The sequence below is a fragment of the Pseudophryne corroboree genome, chromosome 12 (genome assembly GCF_028390025.1).
Source record: "Pseudophryne corroboree isolate aPseCor3 chromosome 12, aPseCor3.hap2, whole genome shotgun sequence".
Lineage (NCBI taxonomy): Eukaryota > Metazoa > Chordata > Amphibia > Anura > Myobatrachidae > Pseudophryne > Pseudophryne corroboree.
Genome location: NC_086455.1, coordinates 102,395,344 through 102,413,273, shown reverse-complemented (window position 1 = coordinate 102,413,273; position 17,930 = coordinate 102,395,344). Strand labels below are relative to the sequence as shown.

Below are 17,930 nucleotides of genomic sequence, written 5' to 3'. Positions count from 1 at the left end.
AATGAGTGGAAGTGGAGGGAACACATATACCGATTGAAACACCCACGGAGTCACCAGGGCGTCCACTGCACTGGCTTGAGGGTCCCTTGACCTGGAACAATATCTCTGAAGCTTCTTGTTGAGGCGAGACGCCATCATGTCTATTTGAGGAATTCCCCAACGACTTGTCACTTCTGCAAACACCTCATGATGAAGACCCCACTCTCCTGGATGGAGATCGTGTCTGCTGAGGAAATCTGTTTCCCAGTTATCCACGCCCAGGAGGAAGACCGCTGACAGAGTGCTTACATGTTTTTCTGCCAGCGGAGAACCTTTGTGGCCTCCGCCATTGCCGCTCTGCTCTTTGTTCCGCCCTGGCGGTTTATGTACGCCTCCGCTGTTACGTTGTCCGACTGAATAAGGACAGGTAGACCTTGAAGAAAATGTTCCGCTTGCAGAAGGCCGTTGTAGATAGCTCTTAGCTCCAGAACGTTTATGTCCAGACAAGCTTCCTGGCTTGACCATTTTCCCTGGAAATTTTGTCCCTGAGTGACTGCTCCCCAGCCTCGGAGACTTGCATCCGTGGTCACCAGGACCCAATCCTGGATCCCGAACCTGCGTCCCTCTAGGAGGTGAGAACTTTGAAGCCACCACAAGAGAGATATTCTGGTCCTGGAAGATAGACTTATTTTCCGGTGCATGTGCAGGTGAGACCCGGACCACTTGTCCAACAGGTCCCACTGAAATACCCGGGCATGAAACCTGCAAAACGGAATGGCTTCGTAAACTGCAACCATCTTCCCCAGCACCCGAGTGCATTGATGGATCGACACTCTTGCCGGTTTCAGAATCTCCTTGACCATGTTCTGGATTTCCAGAGCTTATTCCGCTGGGAGAAACACTCTCTGCAGTTCCGTGTCCAGGATCATGCCCAAGAAAGACAGCCGAGTTATCGGAACGAACTGTGACGTCTTCTCAAATTTAGAATCCAACCATGTTGTTGCAGAACTGTCAGGGAAAGTGCCACGCTTTTTAGCAACTGCTCCATTGATCTCGCCTTTATCAGGAGATCGTCGAAGTACGGGATAATTGTGATGCCCTGCTTTCGTAGGAGCACCATCATTTCCGCCATTACTTTGGTGAAGATCCTCGGGGCCGTGGAAAGACCAAACGGCAACGTCTGAAATTGGTAATGACAATCCTGAATCGCAAACCTCAGGAAAGCTTGATGTGGAGGATATATTGGGACATGTAAGTAGGCATCTTTTATGTCGACTGATGCCATAAAATCCCCCCCCCCTTCCAGACTGGAGATCACTGCTCGAAGAGATTCCATCTTGAACTTGAAAGTTTTCAAATACAGATTGAGGGATTTTAGGTTCAGGATCGGTCTGACCGGGCCATCCGGCTTTGGTACGACAAAAAGGCTTGAATAAAACCCTTCTCCCCGTTGAGACGGGGGCACCGTGACAATGACACGCTGTTGACACAGCTTTTGTATCGCAGCACGCACTACTTCCCTTTCTGGGATAGAAACTGGCAAGGCCGATTTGAAAAATCGGTGGGGGGCCACCTTCCTGAAACTCCAGTTTGTACCCTTGGGACACTATGTCTAACACCCAAGGATCCAGGCCCGAGTGAAACCAGACCTGACTGAAGAGCCGGAGACGCGCCTCCACCGGTACGGACTCCTGTAGAGGAGCCTCAGCATCATGCGGTGGACTTGGCAGAAGCCGTGGAGGACTTCTGCTCCTGGGAGCTTGGCACAGCAGGAGACCTTCTTCCCCGTCCTCTACCCTTTGAGGCAAGGAAGGACGACCCTCTTCCTTTTTTTGTATTTATTAGGCCGAAAGGACTGCATCTGATAATGCGGCGTCTTTTTCTGTTGTGCAGGAACATAAGGAAGAAATGATGACTTACCCGCTGTAGCAGTAGACACCAGATCAGCGAGGCCGTCACCAAACAAGACCCTACCTTTATAAGGGAGAGCTTCCATAGCTTTCTTAGAGTCGGCATCAGCGTTCCATTGATGAATCCACAGCGCTCTTCTGGCCGATACTGCCATGGCATTGGCCCTTGATCCCAAAAGGCCAATATCCCTTGCTGCATCCTTTAGGTAAGCTGCAGCGTCCCTGATATAACCGAGAGTCAAAAGAATGCTATCCCTATCCAGGGTATCCATGTCAGATGCGAAATTTTCTGCCCCGTTGCCAATAACACTACTCACCCATGCCGACGCCACGGCAGGTCTGAGCAACACACCCGTAGTGACATAAATGGATTTTAAGGTCGTCTCCTGCTTACGATCCGCAGGGTCCTTTAGGGCAGCAGTGTCAGGAGACGGAAGCGCCACCTTCTTGGACAGTAGTGATAGAGCCTTGTCCACATTGGGAGATGACTCCCACTTTTCCCTGTCATCAGAGGAGAAAGGCTATGCCATTAGAATTCTCTTGGGAATCTGCCACCTTTTGTCAGGAGATTCCCAAGCTTTTTCACAAAGAGTGTTCAGCTCATGAGAGGGGGGAAACATCACCTCAGGTTTTTTTCCTTATACAAACAAACCCTAGTATCAGGAACAGTAGGTACTTCTGAAATATGCAAAACGTCTTTGATTGCCACAATCATGTACTGAATACTCTCAACCAGTTTTGGATTTAAACTGGCCACACTATAGTCGACACTGGAATCCGAGTCCGTGTCGGTATCAGTATCCACCATCTGGGTAAATTAACGCTTTTGTGACCCTGAGGGGGCCTGTACCTGAGACAAGGCGTCCTCCATGGATTTTCTCCACGTTTGTGTCTGAGAATCAGATTTATCCAGCCTTTTAGTCAATAACGCCACATTTGCATTCAATGTACTCAACATATCCACCCAATCAGCAGTCGGCGGTGCCGACAGTCACTCCCAGCGCCTTATCTGCCCCCACTGCAACTTCCTCCGAGGAGAAGCACTCAGCCTCAGACATGTCGACACACACGTACCGACACGCACAAACACACTGGCTATAGGGGACAGACCCACAGGAAAGCCCGTTAGAGGAACACAGAGGGAGTTTACCAGCTCACACCCCAGCGCCTATCCCAGTATTGAGAGTGATAATGTCGATATTATCTTAGACCGCAAAGCTATACCTCTAAATACACTTTTACCGTTGAGCCGCTATGGCCGCTAGACTGAATACACGTGCTACGCACTTTCTACGCTATTTGCGTACAGAGTCCTGCACGTGGTACGTACTTGGCGTACACACGCCGCGCTGAGTGTACAGAGAACACACAGCGAGCGCACACACACTTAATAACCTCTAAACCTTGTTCGTGATACGATGCAATGATATGCTTACACTTTAAACCCTTAACAGCGAAGTACTGTAATGATGTAATACCTTTAAACCTTAAGTAGCGCTGGCGGTACAAAGTACTCGCAGTGCGTACACCTTATCAGTGCTTATACACCTTATACAGATTAATCTACTTTGAAGCCCTTCCAGGAAAGTGAAGACACCACACCGATTTGTAGTTGCAACCACAGGGTTCTAAGGCCACAGTGGATTAATTCCAAAAGGTAAAACAATACAAATCATACACTACAGGCTAACAATATAAATCTAAACAGAATAATGGCTACAGAGAATGTACATACGTGAGAATGTTCGCAAGCGCAACCCGGCTCGGTCCTCCGCTGGTCAAACAGATAGCGTTCAGAGTCTTCTGACCGGCCAGGCAACAATGGGCTTTTTATACACAACATGCATACACAATACAATGGTCACTGTAATCTCATTGTTCATTGGGCACAGGGATGTGTCTTTACATTACAGAAGAGGTCATAGGTGGATTTGAAAGGGTGGGCGATGTCTTTCCCCAACTGCTCTTGTGGGTGGTATCCTCTGGATTCCCGCCGCATACATAATAAACAGTAAATACAGTTAATGTTCATATTCTACTTTTGTACATAACTATACGCAGGAACAAGCGATCTTTCTCTAACCAACACCGGAATGTTACCCTCAAAATACCCTACAGCTGGATACTAGACATCACCTTCCAATCTTTATCTGACCCTTCCTATCATGCAAAGGCGAATCTCTCTGTCCAGGAACTGTTTACACTATTAATACTCGCTGACATGGTCTAGGGGAGCTATATCTACAATGTACACTATTTGGGTTAAATATGTAATGTTCTAATAACCCTCTATGCGTTCACAAACTCTACCGTAAATGCGCATACCACGCGCTAAGGCGCATGGCCGTGAAAAGCTCCGTTATGCAAATTGCGGTTATGCGCACGCACGGCAGACTGAGTGCACGCGCAGCGGGCATGTGCCTGGGGTTAGTACGTTAGGCATGCATTACAATATTTTTCGACTTTGACAGTCCACCCTTTGGCAGTCAACAATAACTGCCACTATCTAAACATTCAACAGAAAAATATACAATACAATATCTATAAAATAATTGGATAGTAAGATGAGAGGAGTAGGCGGGAAATGTATGACCTAGTGGGATAGTAAAAGCATGTATGTATGAAATTCATATCTGAGGGGCATGTATCATCGTGCCGTACATGTTCTAGATAAGCTTCGAGGTATTGCGAAGTATACATTAAATCTTTCTCATCCCGTATTAAGGGTCTGTAAGTGGGCCAACAAACACTACCGAGCTCTCTTCGGCTTCTTGTTCCAACAAATGGGGTGCACATTTAGTTGATGATACATGGAGGGGGAAACACGTGTGAATGCTAATATATGTATATATATCACCTGTCGACTATGTGTGTCACTACCTGAAGGTTGTAGAGATGAAGATAAGACACGTATCACAAATACAATCACATAACATTCGTGCAATCGTTCTTGGGTGTTGGTTGAAGTCTTGTCCGGATGGGTGTATCTTTGCCGTGAGTGTTAATCAAAGTCTTTAGAGTATCCATCAAAGTCTTTAGAGTGTCCATCAAAGTCTTTTGAGTGTTCATCAAAGTCTTTTACGTGTCCATCAAAGTCTTTTACGTGTCCATCAAAGTCTTTTACGGATGGATGTATTTTTGCTGAGGGAAAACAAAGGAGAAACGGGTGAAAGAAACGGATCGTGGAATCACGTCTTATCACAACATTGTCTCAATTGATGGGTCATAAATTAAATCAGTTGTTGTAACAATGCCCCCGCCCCTCAAACTCATCACTTTGGTACCGCGCTTGTGCCGCGTTAAAATTCGAACACATCTAAATATCAAACCAATCATTATGACAACTCCCAGGATACAAAGGAGAAACTTTCCTACACTCACGATAACATTTTGAGCCCATTCTCCTAAACCTGAGAACCAATTGCGTGGGTTCAACCATGAGACCCAGCCGGTCAGTTCATTACTCACAGCAGTAAGGGTAAGGTTGTGTCTCCTTCGGAACTCCCACTTCAATTGCAAGATATCGTCCATCTTTTGATCTATGACCTCGGTTGGGTCATCAGTGCTGTTTGTAATGTACGTGCAGCACTTCACACCATACTGAGTTGCTAAGGTGACACAATACCCGCCTGTCACCGCTGTGATATAATTGAGAACCATCCTGTGCTGGATCAGTTTCGTTTTGTAAGCTTGCAACTCCCTCCCTGTATACCTGAAGGTGTCATCATACATCTCGGTGATATTATCTATCAGGTTCGCTAGCACATGAATATACCTATAATTTATAATTCCTCTGGCGGTACGGGTGATATCTAACGCGAGTAGGAATTGAATCCCGGTGGATTCGTGGATCAAATCAGAGGCTGCGTGCTCTGTCTAATCTATAAGGTGTCTCTTAACGATGTGTTCATAGTGAGTGTGAGTGTAAGGAGCTTGAGCATTGCGGTGAACGTCTTTCATCTTATTATGGGTTATGGTCATAACTTCTGGCAACACTCTTCCAATGTAACACAATCCCTCTGAGTTTGGGGCAAGCCACTTATACGCCTTCCTCCCGTATATGAAATATGCATCGTCGGGGAGAACATATGGGACAGAATATGACATTACCATATTGCAAACCTTCCAAGTGAAAAATCCTATTCCTAACTCTCTCATCTGTTCAGTACACGTATCATGCTGTATGACATGCGCACAGTACCCTGGTGATACTTCTCCAACCCGCATGGTCCTACTTCCTAGGGTATACCTGTACCGAAAATACCTTCCACTGTCGGCTATTTGGCGTATAAGTTCAGTGTCTACGGGTATTCTGTCGGCTCTGTGTGAAAATGCCATGGTTTGGTTATTCCATGTCACTTCCCAATTTCCCGGCTTTCGGGAATTGGAAATGTTGAAACATACTAAGGATCTATCCACATGATATTGGTGGAGCTTCAAACTAGGGGGCCTAGAAATATTAAATTTCTTGTCCACCGGTCTCCCACCCCTTAATTCAAGTACCTCATCTATTGTTAATGGATACGGTACCAGTCCTGACTTGCTCTGACCTTGAGGTACTTGTGAGCACACCAAGCATTCTGTTTGGTTTAAAACCTTACCCACTAATGAGTGATAATCACTCAATGGATGACGGTCCATGTTGATATTAAGGCTGGACTGACATCTCTGGATGCACCCGTCCTCAACTATGTTTTCACAGTTTCTACAAATACAATTTTCCTCAGCCAATAACCCTTCACAGTGCCTCCTAGTTTCTTGACTACCAGATCGTTTTCTGATACTCGCCTTTGCTCGGTGGATGTGTTGCTCTTGGAATTCTACAAATCCGTCCTTGCCATCAGAACCCATTCCAGATCCTTTCTCGACCTCTCTGGTACTCTCACCGAAACAGACTGCTCTGGTCAACAACAGGGTCAACAGGAAAACCCGGAAAGCAATCTCTTGGGGTAAGTCCATCTTGCTAAGGGGAGAGAAAAAGGAGCAAGGAAGGGGGGAAAGGAGGGTAATGGGAGATGGAGAAAATAATAAAAAAGGAAAAATAAATTTTGTGCGACAACCGCCTCTGGTCTTGTAGTTCTCTGTGCTCAGATACCATCTCAACAGTGCTGCCTCTCAATCTTCCCGGAACAGACGCTCCAGTGATACAATATTCTTTCTGAGTCAGCGACCTTTCTGTATGGAACATATATCCTGCATTACAATGTGTTTAACTGTTGTGTGAAATAAACCATCCGTGGAAAATGAAAAAAGAGAGAGAGAGAGAGAATAAAAAGAAAATTTGTCAGATTTGCGTTCACCATCAGGCTGTCACACCAACATGTCTATCGGTATCTATGCACAGTCTCTCTTCACCAGTATTTCCACACTCCACCCTCTGTGCATGGCCAGGCACAATGATGCTGGTGAGATATACTGGGGTTGGGCAGACCTCTGAAAAGACCGAGTAGATATGTGACGTTTGAGCTGTAAATCTGTCGGTGAACGTCAGAGATGAAGAGGAAACTTTAAAGATAAATCACAGAGTTTACCTGGCCGCCCCTGCGTCTACAAGGAATGATCTACCAACTACATCAACTGTGACCTCAGGTTTACTAGCAATCAACTTCACTGGCTGCAGACTACAGATGCGGCCCAAAATTTTTCCTATGTGATCCCTGATCCCAATTACGTGTATCATAACTTTGCTCGTGTTCTTGTCTAGGGGGTCTGAATTTATGTGGGCTGTTACAGTTGCTGGCATAATGCCCTTCCCTTTTACACAGATAACAAACTCTTGGCTTCCTACACGTGCCAGGGGCCTGGGGTTTTGGTCGAGTTGATGCTTCCAGTGCTTGGATGCTCATCACCATCAACCGCTCTCCCTGTGCCTCTCTGGTTCTCTGGATATTACGGTCGTGCTCGATAGCGGACTCTCTTAATGCAGCCACGAGATACCTCTCCAGTTAGGTAGAGAGGTTTGTACCCTGGTTCTTAGTGTGTCTTTTAACCCGTCCATTAATACTGACACAGCTACCTCCCTGTGATGTATATTTTCCTTAATGTCCTCGATCCCAGTGTATCTAGACATTTCCTGCAGTGCTCGGTGGAAATATTCAGATGCCGTTTCACCTTCCTTTTGTCTTATGGAAAAGATTTTGTTCCATTCGACAACAGTAGGGAAATATACTCCTAATTGCAGATTGATTTGTCGTACATTCTCCTGAGTGTACTCCTTAGTGAGAGGTACTTCTGCGTCTAATTTACAAATCAGTAATACATTTTGCACGGTCAATATTGTAAGGTAGACATACTCGCAGCACTGTTCGCCAATCTTTGTTTGTGGGTTCGGTGGCATTACCTAATTCTTTAATAAACCTCTGGCATGCGACTAGATCTTTTCTGGGATCGGGAAATTCAGACATAATTGTCCTCAATTCTGTCCGGGACCAAGGACAATGCATAGCAATGTTCCTGACGGGAGTGATTCCCTGAGCGTCAGTCTTCCCATTGGGGACCGCGATCACCCTGACAGGATTTAGTTCAATTACATCATTCTGGGTTACTTCTACAATGTGAGGTGCAGTTGTCTCTGCATAATGTACTGTACCGTACTTACCTGTGGACACAACCTCACCTGTCCCTCCGCTAGGGGGCTTTACTACTGCTCTTACCGGTTGGGCCGTGCCCACCTGGGTGTCTCGTATGGTGGCTGCTAGAGAAAGTGCCGATATTGTGCTGGGCTCATCTTTTTGCTCGCAGTCCTGAGGGAAGTTTAAGATGGGATACAACTTGCACGGATTAGCATTAATACATTTATCAGTTTTACTCCTATCGTCATTAATACATTTATCAACTTTACTCTTATCATATATCAGTATGCCATTGTCTGTAGCCACTTTCTTCCCTGTAATATACGGTGGTGGTGGTGCAGTTGCTATCAGTTTCCTGCTAGGGTTGGTACCGGCTGTGTAAGCTAGTTCCCTCTGCATATCACTCTCTCGTTGCCATAAATGTAAACAGTTTGAGTGTCTGATCCTTTCTTTTCGGGATTTTAACAGACATATCCTAAGCCTTAGATTATGCAATACCTCTGAGTCAAAACTACCTATCCCAGGAAATGGTGCTTTATCCCCCACAGTCATTCGTGTCCATTCATCACAAAAGGTCTCAGTGTGGGGACCATACTTCCCCCACATTACTAACCGAGCTGACCCCCTGGGTTTGAAATCTGCAGTCTGAACCCTGACTGAGGAACGTCCCTGTGTTGTGCACTTGGCTTCCATTGTGGACCTTTTTAACACGGGAAAATTTCCTAAAATGCACCAAACACAGTAGTCTACCGGTGGAAGTCCTCAAAGCTCTTCCACTAACTTCTTCTGCTCCGAGTATCACGGATCCGCCTTATTTAGCAGACACGCGTAGCCGTTGCAGGCCCTACTTCGACCTATATCCCCTGGGCCTTTAGGTACCCAGTGAATATCTGCCTCTGGAGATTTTCCTGAGAGACCAGCGAAAACTCCCTAAACCTTTACTTTACACAAATCACACTTGCATGTGCTTCACATAACGCTTATGATGACGAGATTTACGCACAAATATGCAAAACTTCGTATCACGTTGCGCCGTGTTGCCCATACAACCGTGCGGTCCAATCGTACCGCTTATAGACACTTGCTATCTATAAGTGGTAGGATCACTGGAGTCTCCACACTGTGCTCCAAAACAGCCGGAGCGTAATACCATGAAAACTTTATCACACTCCGTTGCACGTATTCACCTAGACCGTGCTTCACCAAGCTTCACTAAGATTCACCAAGATCACCAAGAGGGATTCAATACATTCACCTTATTCAGCCCACACTAACATTCTATAGTTTTCTGATCAGAAAAGTATCTTTTCCTGTTACCTGATAGCTTTCTCCAGAGGTACTACAGTAAAAAAGGTTTTTAAACTAAATAATGGAAACTGAACAAATTTGTGCTATTATTGCTTGGCCTACAGCTGGATACTAGACATCACCTTCCAACCTTTATCTGACCCTTCCTATCATGCAAAGGCGAATCTCTCTGTCCAGGAACTGTTTAAACTATTAATACTCGCTGACATGGTCTAGGGGAGCTATATCTACAATGTACACTATTTGGGTTAAATATGTAATGTTCTAATAACCCTCTATGCGTTCACAAACTCTACCATAAATGCGCATACCACGCGCTAAGGCGCATGGCCGTGAAAAGCTCCGTTACGCAAATTGCGGATATGCGCACGCACGGCAGACTGAGTGCACGCGCAGCGGGCATGTGCCTGGGGTTAGTACGTTAGGCATGCATTACAATATTTTTCGACTTTGACAAGAGCAAATACACACTGCCTCAGATGTCTGCGCTGTTATTATTAATGGGTTAATAGCACCAAATTACTGTCCCCCCCCCCCCCCCCGCCGTTTTGCTCCCTGTTACTTGTGCAGGAGAATGGAGGTCCGGGCCAGCGTCTCTGCAGCTCCATGTGAAGAGAAAATGGCGCTGGTAAGCTGTGAGGGCTAAGCCACGCCCCCTCACCGGCGCGCTGTAGTCCCGCTCAAATTAGAAATTTTTATACTGGCGGGGGCTATATTTAGTGCCTAGGCACTTGTGACATATATAATTTTGCCAGATCTATTGCTAAACTCCAGTAATCATGCTGCCCAGGGCGCCCCCCTGCGCCCTGCAAGTGCCGCCAGAAGTGTGTGTGGTTGACCGAAAGTAACCTCACCGCTGATCGCAAAGTTCCCACCACTGGCTACAATGGAGCGCATAGGCGCTACATTGTATCACTGCCGTGTGCTGCCTGACAGACACTACAGGAGCACACAGCCAATCAGGAGGGGGCCACGACGTGGCGCTCCCTGATTGGCTGAAGGGACCCTCTTTGACAGGAGTCAGGGGGGGTCCTGGCAGTCAGGGAAAGGGGTCCCATGTGTAAACATGGGACCCCTTTCAGTGCATGGTCGGGTTTGCGTTTTTTTTTTTTGGCAAGTACGTGGATTATTCAAAGGTCGGATTCTTCACTGGATTATGTGAGTATAATTTTTTTCACAGGTACCCCTAGGATTCTACATGGAGAAGAGGACCGAGCCTCGTGGGAACATAGGTAAGTATGTGTGTATGTTGGTGTGCATGTATGTAATAAAGTTGTACTGTCAAGGTGTGTGTGTCCTGTTTTTATTGGGGTATTTTTTTAGTAGTAGTACTACAGGTACCAGCGGGCCCGGTTTTCCACCGCATGCTGGTACTTGTGGTTCTCCAAGTACCAGCTTGCGGGGGAGGCTTGCTGGGACTTGTAGTACTGCTACTAAAAACAATATTCACAATTTCACACTTGGCTATCAGCCCCCCATCCGCCGCCCTTGGATGGGGGGGGACAGCCTCGGGCTTCACCCCTGGCCCTTGGGTGGCTGGAGGGGGGGGACCCCTTGATTGAAGGGGTCCCCACTCCTCCAGGGTACCCCGGCCAGGGGTGACTAGTTGGGGTTTTAATGGCACGGCCACAGGGACCGATATCAAAGTGTCCCCCGGCTGTGGCATTATCTCCCCAGCCAGTGGAGCCCGGTGCTGGTTTCAGAAATACGGGGGACCCCTATGCTTTTTGTCCCCCGTATTTTTGGAACCAGGACCAGGCGCAGAGCCCGGTGCTGGTTGATTAAATATGGGGGGACCCCTGTCATTTCCCCCCCCATATTTTTTCAACCAGGACGGCTCAAAGAAATAAGGATCAATTAAGGTTAGAGATAAAAAAAAAGAAAAAGGGGCAGACTAGATGGGCCAAGTGGTTCTTATCTGCCGACAAATTCTATGTTTCTATGTTTCTATGTTTAAAGAGCCCGAGGCTGGTTATGCTTAGGAGGGGGGACCCCACGCAATTTTTTTCAGAATTTTGGAGACTTTAATGAACTTTTTAAGGTACACAATGAAGCCCTGCACGGATCTCACAGATCCGGCCGGGATTCCTTGTGTTTTTCCAGGCAGTGTTTTACTCATCACTCCCGTAAAACACTGCCTGATATTACGAATCACATCGACATCGGAAAAAACGATTGTGCAAAACTCGGCAGCTTAGTGAATGATCGTATCAGGATTCAAAAAGTTGCAGTAAAATGCACCCGATACCATTCGAGTTCAAACACCCTTCAAAACGGACAAAACACGAATATTAGTAAATAAACCCCCAGGTTGGCTGACTCCTGACTCAAATTAGCTCTTGGAGAAGTCATTAGCCTAGGGGTTCACATACTTTGTCCACCCTGCACTGTGAATGTTTACATGGTATGTTCAATAAAAACATGAGAACATATAATTGTTTGTGTGGTATTAGTTTCAGCAGACTGTGTTTGTCTATTATTGTGACTTAGATGAAGATCAGAACATATTTTATGACCAATTTATGCACAAATCCAGGAAATTCCAAAGGGTTCACATACTTTGTCTTGCAACTGTATGCATTATGCACTTATCCAACTATTCATACTCAGGGGTAGATAGAGACTTAGTGCTGTATAGCCCGTACTCAGGAGAGTGGGATACAGGGAGACTTACCCCGCTTCCAGGATCGATCAATACGTTTGCGAACGTCGAGTGGATCCAGACACTATAAGTGTACACCGCCGCTCTGTGAACCTATAGTGAACACAGACGCCCAAATGAACACTGACGCACCAGTCACACAGCCACCTATGCTGTGTCTGGGTCCGTAAGTACACAGCGTCTTGGTCAGAAGCGGGAATTTAATTCACGGCGGGAGACTCGGGAGGAAACTGGTCATGAACCGGGGGGAGGGGCGACCAGGGGAGCGTCTGACTCCCCACTGCTGACATCAACCCTAGGGATCGCAGCCTCATGCTACCCCTGGAGCCTATGATCCCTAAGGCCTAGTACTGGTGCACACAGTGGAAGCCACGTCAGCAACTGTTTGGTAGTCTCCCCCCAAACTTCGCGGCTGTGTCACTGTGCCCCATCTAAGCGGTACCGATGCCTTACCATCCCCCCATGCTCCGGTCACAGCCTGGTAACTTCTGCTGGACCTACTAGTTTTATCCGACACAGATGCCTGCAGAAACAGCACTGTACTCGTGGTTAAGTGTTGTCGCGACCCGGCGAGGAGTTGCTGGAGCGATTCTTTCTAAGGTACCTGAAACAGCTTCTGATCCCATACTGCCCCACTCGATTACTGCGATCTGTAGATGAAGGACTTTTAGCAGTACCTAGAATCTACCGTAATTCATCTGGGGGTCGAGCTTTTAGTCATGCGGCTCCGACTCTATGGAACTCACTTCCCAGCACAGTGCGAGAGGCCCCAACTATAGAATCCTTCAAAAGTAGACTCAAGACTTTCCTGTTTACTCAAGCATTTCCATAGTGTCTCTTTTAGTATCTTCATGCTTCTGTATTTTATGAAAAATGTACTTCATTATTTTTCTGTACTATATTATGCTGTGTATCTGTTAAGCGCCTTGAGTCCTATTGGAGAAAGAGCGCTATATAAATAAAATTATTATTATTATTATTAAGGTACGTATATGACGCTGTTTAGAAAGATCACTCAGAAAAAATTGTAAGACTACAAAAATAAAATAAAAAAGCTTATGGCTGCTAAAAACCAGCAGCCCTTAGCCCATGGTCCAGCTCCTGCCGCACCAAACAAGCAACTGATTAGCCTGAGCCAAGAGGTGGGGATATATGGACGGGCCCGCTGCATGCTGGGAGGCCAGAAAGCTTTGACCGATTGGTGCAAGATCCGCTGTCGCTCAACCATATCCCAATGTATCCTGTGGATACCCTGTGGACCCTGCAGGAGAAAGGAAGGAGATAGAAGGGTTGAGGAGATGTGCAAGATGGGAACAGGCGTAAGGAGAGAGGTACTGGTGGAGGTGGTAGGGGATAGGGTCTAGTGAGGAGGGGGTTGGATCGGAGGACTGGATGAGATCTATTACTTCATCCCTAGGTACAGGGGAAAAAGAAGGGGAAAAAGAAGTCAGAGTTGGTGAGATGGATGGGTAGAGGTGGTCAAGGAAAGAAGGGGGCAGGTTGTTGAGGGTCTGTTGGCATGTGATGTTCTGACGTATGGAGTGAATTTTAGCTGTGAAGTAGGTGGCAAAGTAAAGGGCAGAAAGTGAGGAAGGGAGTTGAGGTGGGGGTGGGCAGAGGTCAGGAGAAGCTAGGGGTTCAAAGATTGGGAGAAGTTCTTGAAGTATGTGCAAAAACCTACCACAAGCAGCAGTGTTTGCAGTAGCAGTTCCCATTTATGTGCAGCAATATTGTTCGCTCAGTGGCATAAATGATGCCAATGTTTTTCTGACATATGCAGATATTTGTGTGTGTGCATTATGGGACTAAGCTTCACTTTCTTTTTTATCTTTTGATAAACTATGAGAATGATTTTTGCAAACAAGGATCAAACAGACATATATGGTAAACAGCCGGACAAATTAGTTGGTACTCTTACAGCTCGTTGAATCAATGCTCAATTTCTCCTGAAAAGTGATGCAATTAAAAACTATTGTCTCTTGTAAACCTGCTTGCTTTTGGTATGTCACAGAATAAATTGTCTCTTGTATACCTGCTTGCTTTTGGTATGTCACAGAATAAATACAAGAAAAAAACAATACGGTGCTAATTAGACAAAATTGTGAATCTAAAAATGAAAAACTGATTCCACATATATGAAGAAATTCAAGAGTTTTGGCGTATTCAAATGTATACTTTGAATTAAGTAATAACAATAGATAGTTTCAAGGTAATTAGTGAAAAAACCTAAAGACACACCAATAAAAAATAAAATACAGATTTAAAACAATATACAAAAATACAATATTTAATAGAGTCGAACACAAAAAACATCACAAGATTGCACGTTATAGTAAATATTCTGGATCACATATATGCACAAGAAAAGTATAGTTCATGCTCGTAGATAATAATATAATATGAGCCATTTGTATAGTTGTATAAGAAAATTTAATTTTTCTATGGTCCCTCTGTTTGGGAGGAACCACAGGAAAACAGTGAGCCCTCTATGTAAATGAAGCTACTTTGTGCAAGTCATCTTGTATTCTGCAATATACTCACCCCCACATTCGCTGTTATATAGCATGGCCTCCATTCCGACCAGAGCCCTATCTATGTTGACTTCGTATGGTCCCTATGTTTAACTGTGTATTCCTGAATCTCCACAAACTCCAGACATACTAGTAAATAAACTGGCTGATGAATAAACTGATTAAATTAACCCTAGTGCATGTGAATCTGTATATTAGGATAGATTGTAACTCCAATAAAACCAGGAATAATGCAAATGATTACATAAGCTCTATAGAATGCTGCGTTATATATAGGGGCTATGTAAATAATAGTGAACAAATGTTAAGAATCAGACAATATTCAATGACACCAACAACTAGCTAGATTATCAGCCAACCTATTTTCAGCTACAAAATTAAAAAATTAGAGACCACGGGGGGTTATTCAGGTTTGTAAGCGAACCAAAAAAGTTAGCAATTGGGCAAAACCATGTTGCACTGCAGGTGGGGCAGATGTAACATGTGCAGAAAGATTTATATTAGGGTGGGTTATATTGTTTCTGTGTATGGTAAATACTGTCTGTTCAATTTCTACATTACAATTTAGATTTCAGTTTGAACACACCCCACCCAAATCTAAATCTCGCTGCACGTTACATCTGCCCCACCTGCAGTGCAACATGGTTTTGCCCAATTGCTAACTTTTTTGGTTTGCTAATAAACTTGAATAAGGCCCCAAGTACAAAAGATCACCTACTGTACATTTACACTCAGACACATAGCAAAAATGTATGTGAAACAGTATTTGATATTATCTTTGTGCCTCTTATATCACAGACAAGTTGTAGTGTTGCCCATAGCAACCAATGAGATTCGGTCTGTAATTTTCTAGAATGCAAGAGAAATTAATGCAAGAGAAATGACAGACAGAATCTGATTGGCTGCTATGGGCACCACCACCACTTGTCTGTTTTAGAAGCTTAAGCAAATCTACCCTAGAGGGTCTCTGTGTCTGTCTATTGCAATGCCTGCTCAGCCAGACCAAAAGCATGTGGCTAAATGGCTTACTGATCTGGCACTTCATCACTGCTCTGAAAAGGGTCACTCACTTGTGTTGGTATCAGAGTCCAAGTTCTGCAGATTGTCCTGGAAAACGCTGGTTGGTTTGTCTTCAGTTTCATTCTTTGGTGTAATCTCGGGATCCATGTTTAAACCTGTGTAAGGTAATGAGAAATAAATATTACTCCAGCTACATTGAGTATACGGAGTGAAAGGGTAAAAGGAACAGTGTAATTAAACGGGATACGGTCATTAGGTCGACCACACTTAGGACAACAGTCATTATGTCGACCACTATTGGTCGACGTGCATAAGGTCGACAGTCACTAGGTCGATGTGGAAAAAGGTCGACATGCAATATTCATTTTCTTCCATTTTTTTTTTTTTTTACTTTTTCATACTTTACGATCCACGTGGACTATGATTGGGAATAGTAACCTGTGCCGAGCACTGCGGTAGCGCAACGAGGCATCTTGGCCGACGCTCGCGAGCCATGTGAAGGGACATTGTGCACTAATTTGGGGTTCCCAGTCACTATACGAAGAAAAACTACACCAAAAAAAGTTAAAAAACCTCATGTCGACCTTTTTCCACGTCGACCTTGTTCATGTCAATCTAATGACCATGTTGACCAAGTAACCATGTCGACCAATAGTGGTCGACCTAATGACTGTCGACCTAAGTGTGATCGACCTAATGACCCATACCCCAATTAAATGGACCACTTACAGAATTATACAATATGGGCACTTTCATGTCCAAGTAATGCTTTGTTCTAAAGTTATTTCCAGATAAACATTGGATGAATGGCACATGCAATGGGTCCGGTATTTATTTACGCCTCGCGGGATGCCGAATGTCAGTATACCGACATCGTCATCCCGAGTGGTAGAGTGCCAGCATGGGGGCGAGCGCAACGATGCCCCTTGCGTGCTCGCTGCGCTTCCAACGCTGCCCATTGAGGGGGAATCCCCTACCTCGCCGATATACCGATGGCAGTATGGTGCCCTCGTCGGGTTCACGGCGTCGGCATTGTGACAGCCAGGATCACGACGAGCGGTATGCTGACCGCATACCCATGCATTTCTAGCTGTTTACCTTTCTCTGGTGGAAGCTCACAGATTACCTGTATAACTGCACCCACTCTTTTATCTCCCCACAATAAACTGATATTGTATACAGATGTAGCCACGCTCATCGATGCGCCATATAGGCGTCTTAGTTGCGCCATACAAATATCGCAGGTAGGCAAATTAAGGCATGATAAGGCACAAGAGGATCCACAGCATGCAATACCCAGTTTCACCAATGGGTGGTGATTGTTCCACTAATGAAAACTACAATACAGTGACAGCAGTGGATGGGGATGGCACTACTAAGCAATGGGGAGGCTCGGGAAGAAGTACAGTAAACTCAGTCTCATAAAGAAAAGACGTCTGTAATTTGAAAAACATAGCATCCACACTTGTATTGTATATCTGTGTAAAACATAGCTTCCACACTTGTATTGCATATCTGTGTAAAACATAGCATCCACACTTGTATTGCATATCTGTGTAAAACATAGCATCCACACTTGTATTGTATATCTGTGTAAAACATAGCATCCACACTTGTATTGTATATCTGTGTAAAACATAGCATCCACAGCTTTCTAAAAAGTTTTTGACTGTAAATCTATGCGCACGTCTGAGTCTGTATACGAAGCACAACAGAGCTTGTGTATTTGGTACTACTGGGGGCATTTTGTAAGGGGCACCATAGTGGGGGCATTGTGAAGGGCCGAAACTAGGATTGCTCTCACCCGGGCAAGACAGTAAATTTGCGCACCACCACCACCAACCCCCCCCCCCCCCCCCCAAAAAAAAAATACTTTTAATTAAAATACAATTTAATATATATATATATATATATATATATATATATATATAAATCTCACACGTTACAC

General features: G+C 45.1%; 1 protein-coding gene across 1 annotated transcript in view; it reads right to left on the bottom strand.

The window, feature by feature from the left end:
• Positions 1-17,930, bottom strand: part of LOC134980839 (oocyte zinc finger protein XlCOF6.1-like) — a 131,927-nt gene that overhangs the window by 62,452 nt on the left and 51,545 nt on the right. Inside the window, exon 2 of the mRNA XM_063947825.1 lies at positions 16,033-16,137. Within this exon, the coding sequence (XP_063803895.1) occupies positions 16,033-16,129 (97 nt within the window). The 5' untranslated portion in view covers positions 16,130-16,137. The remainder of the gene's footprint in view (positions 1-16,032; positions 16,138-17,930) is intronic.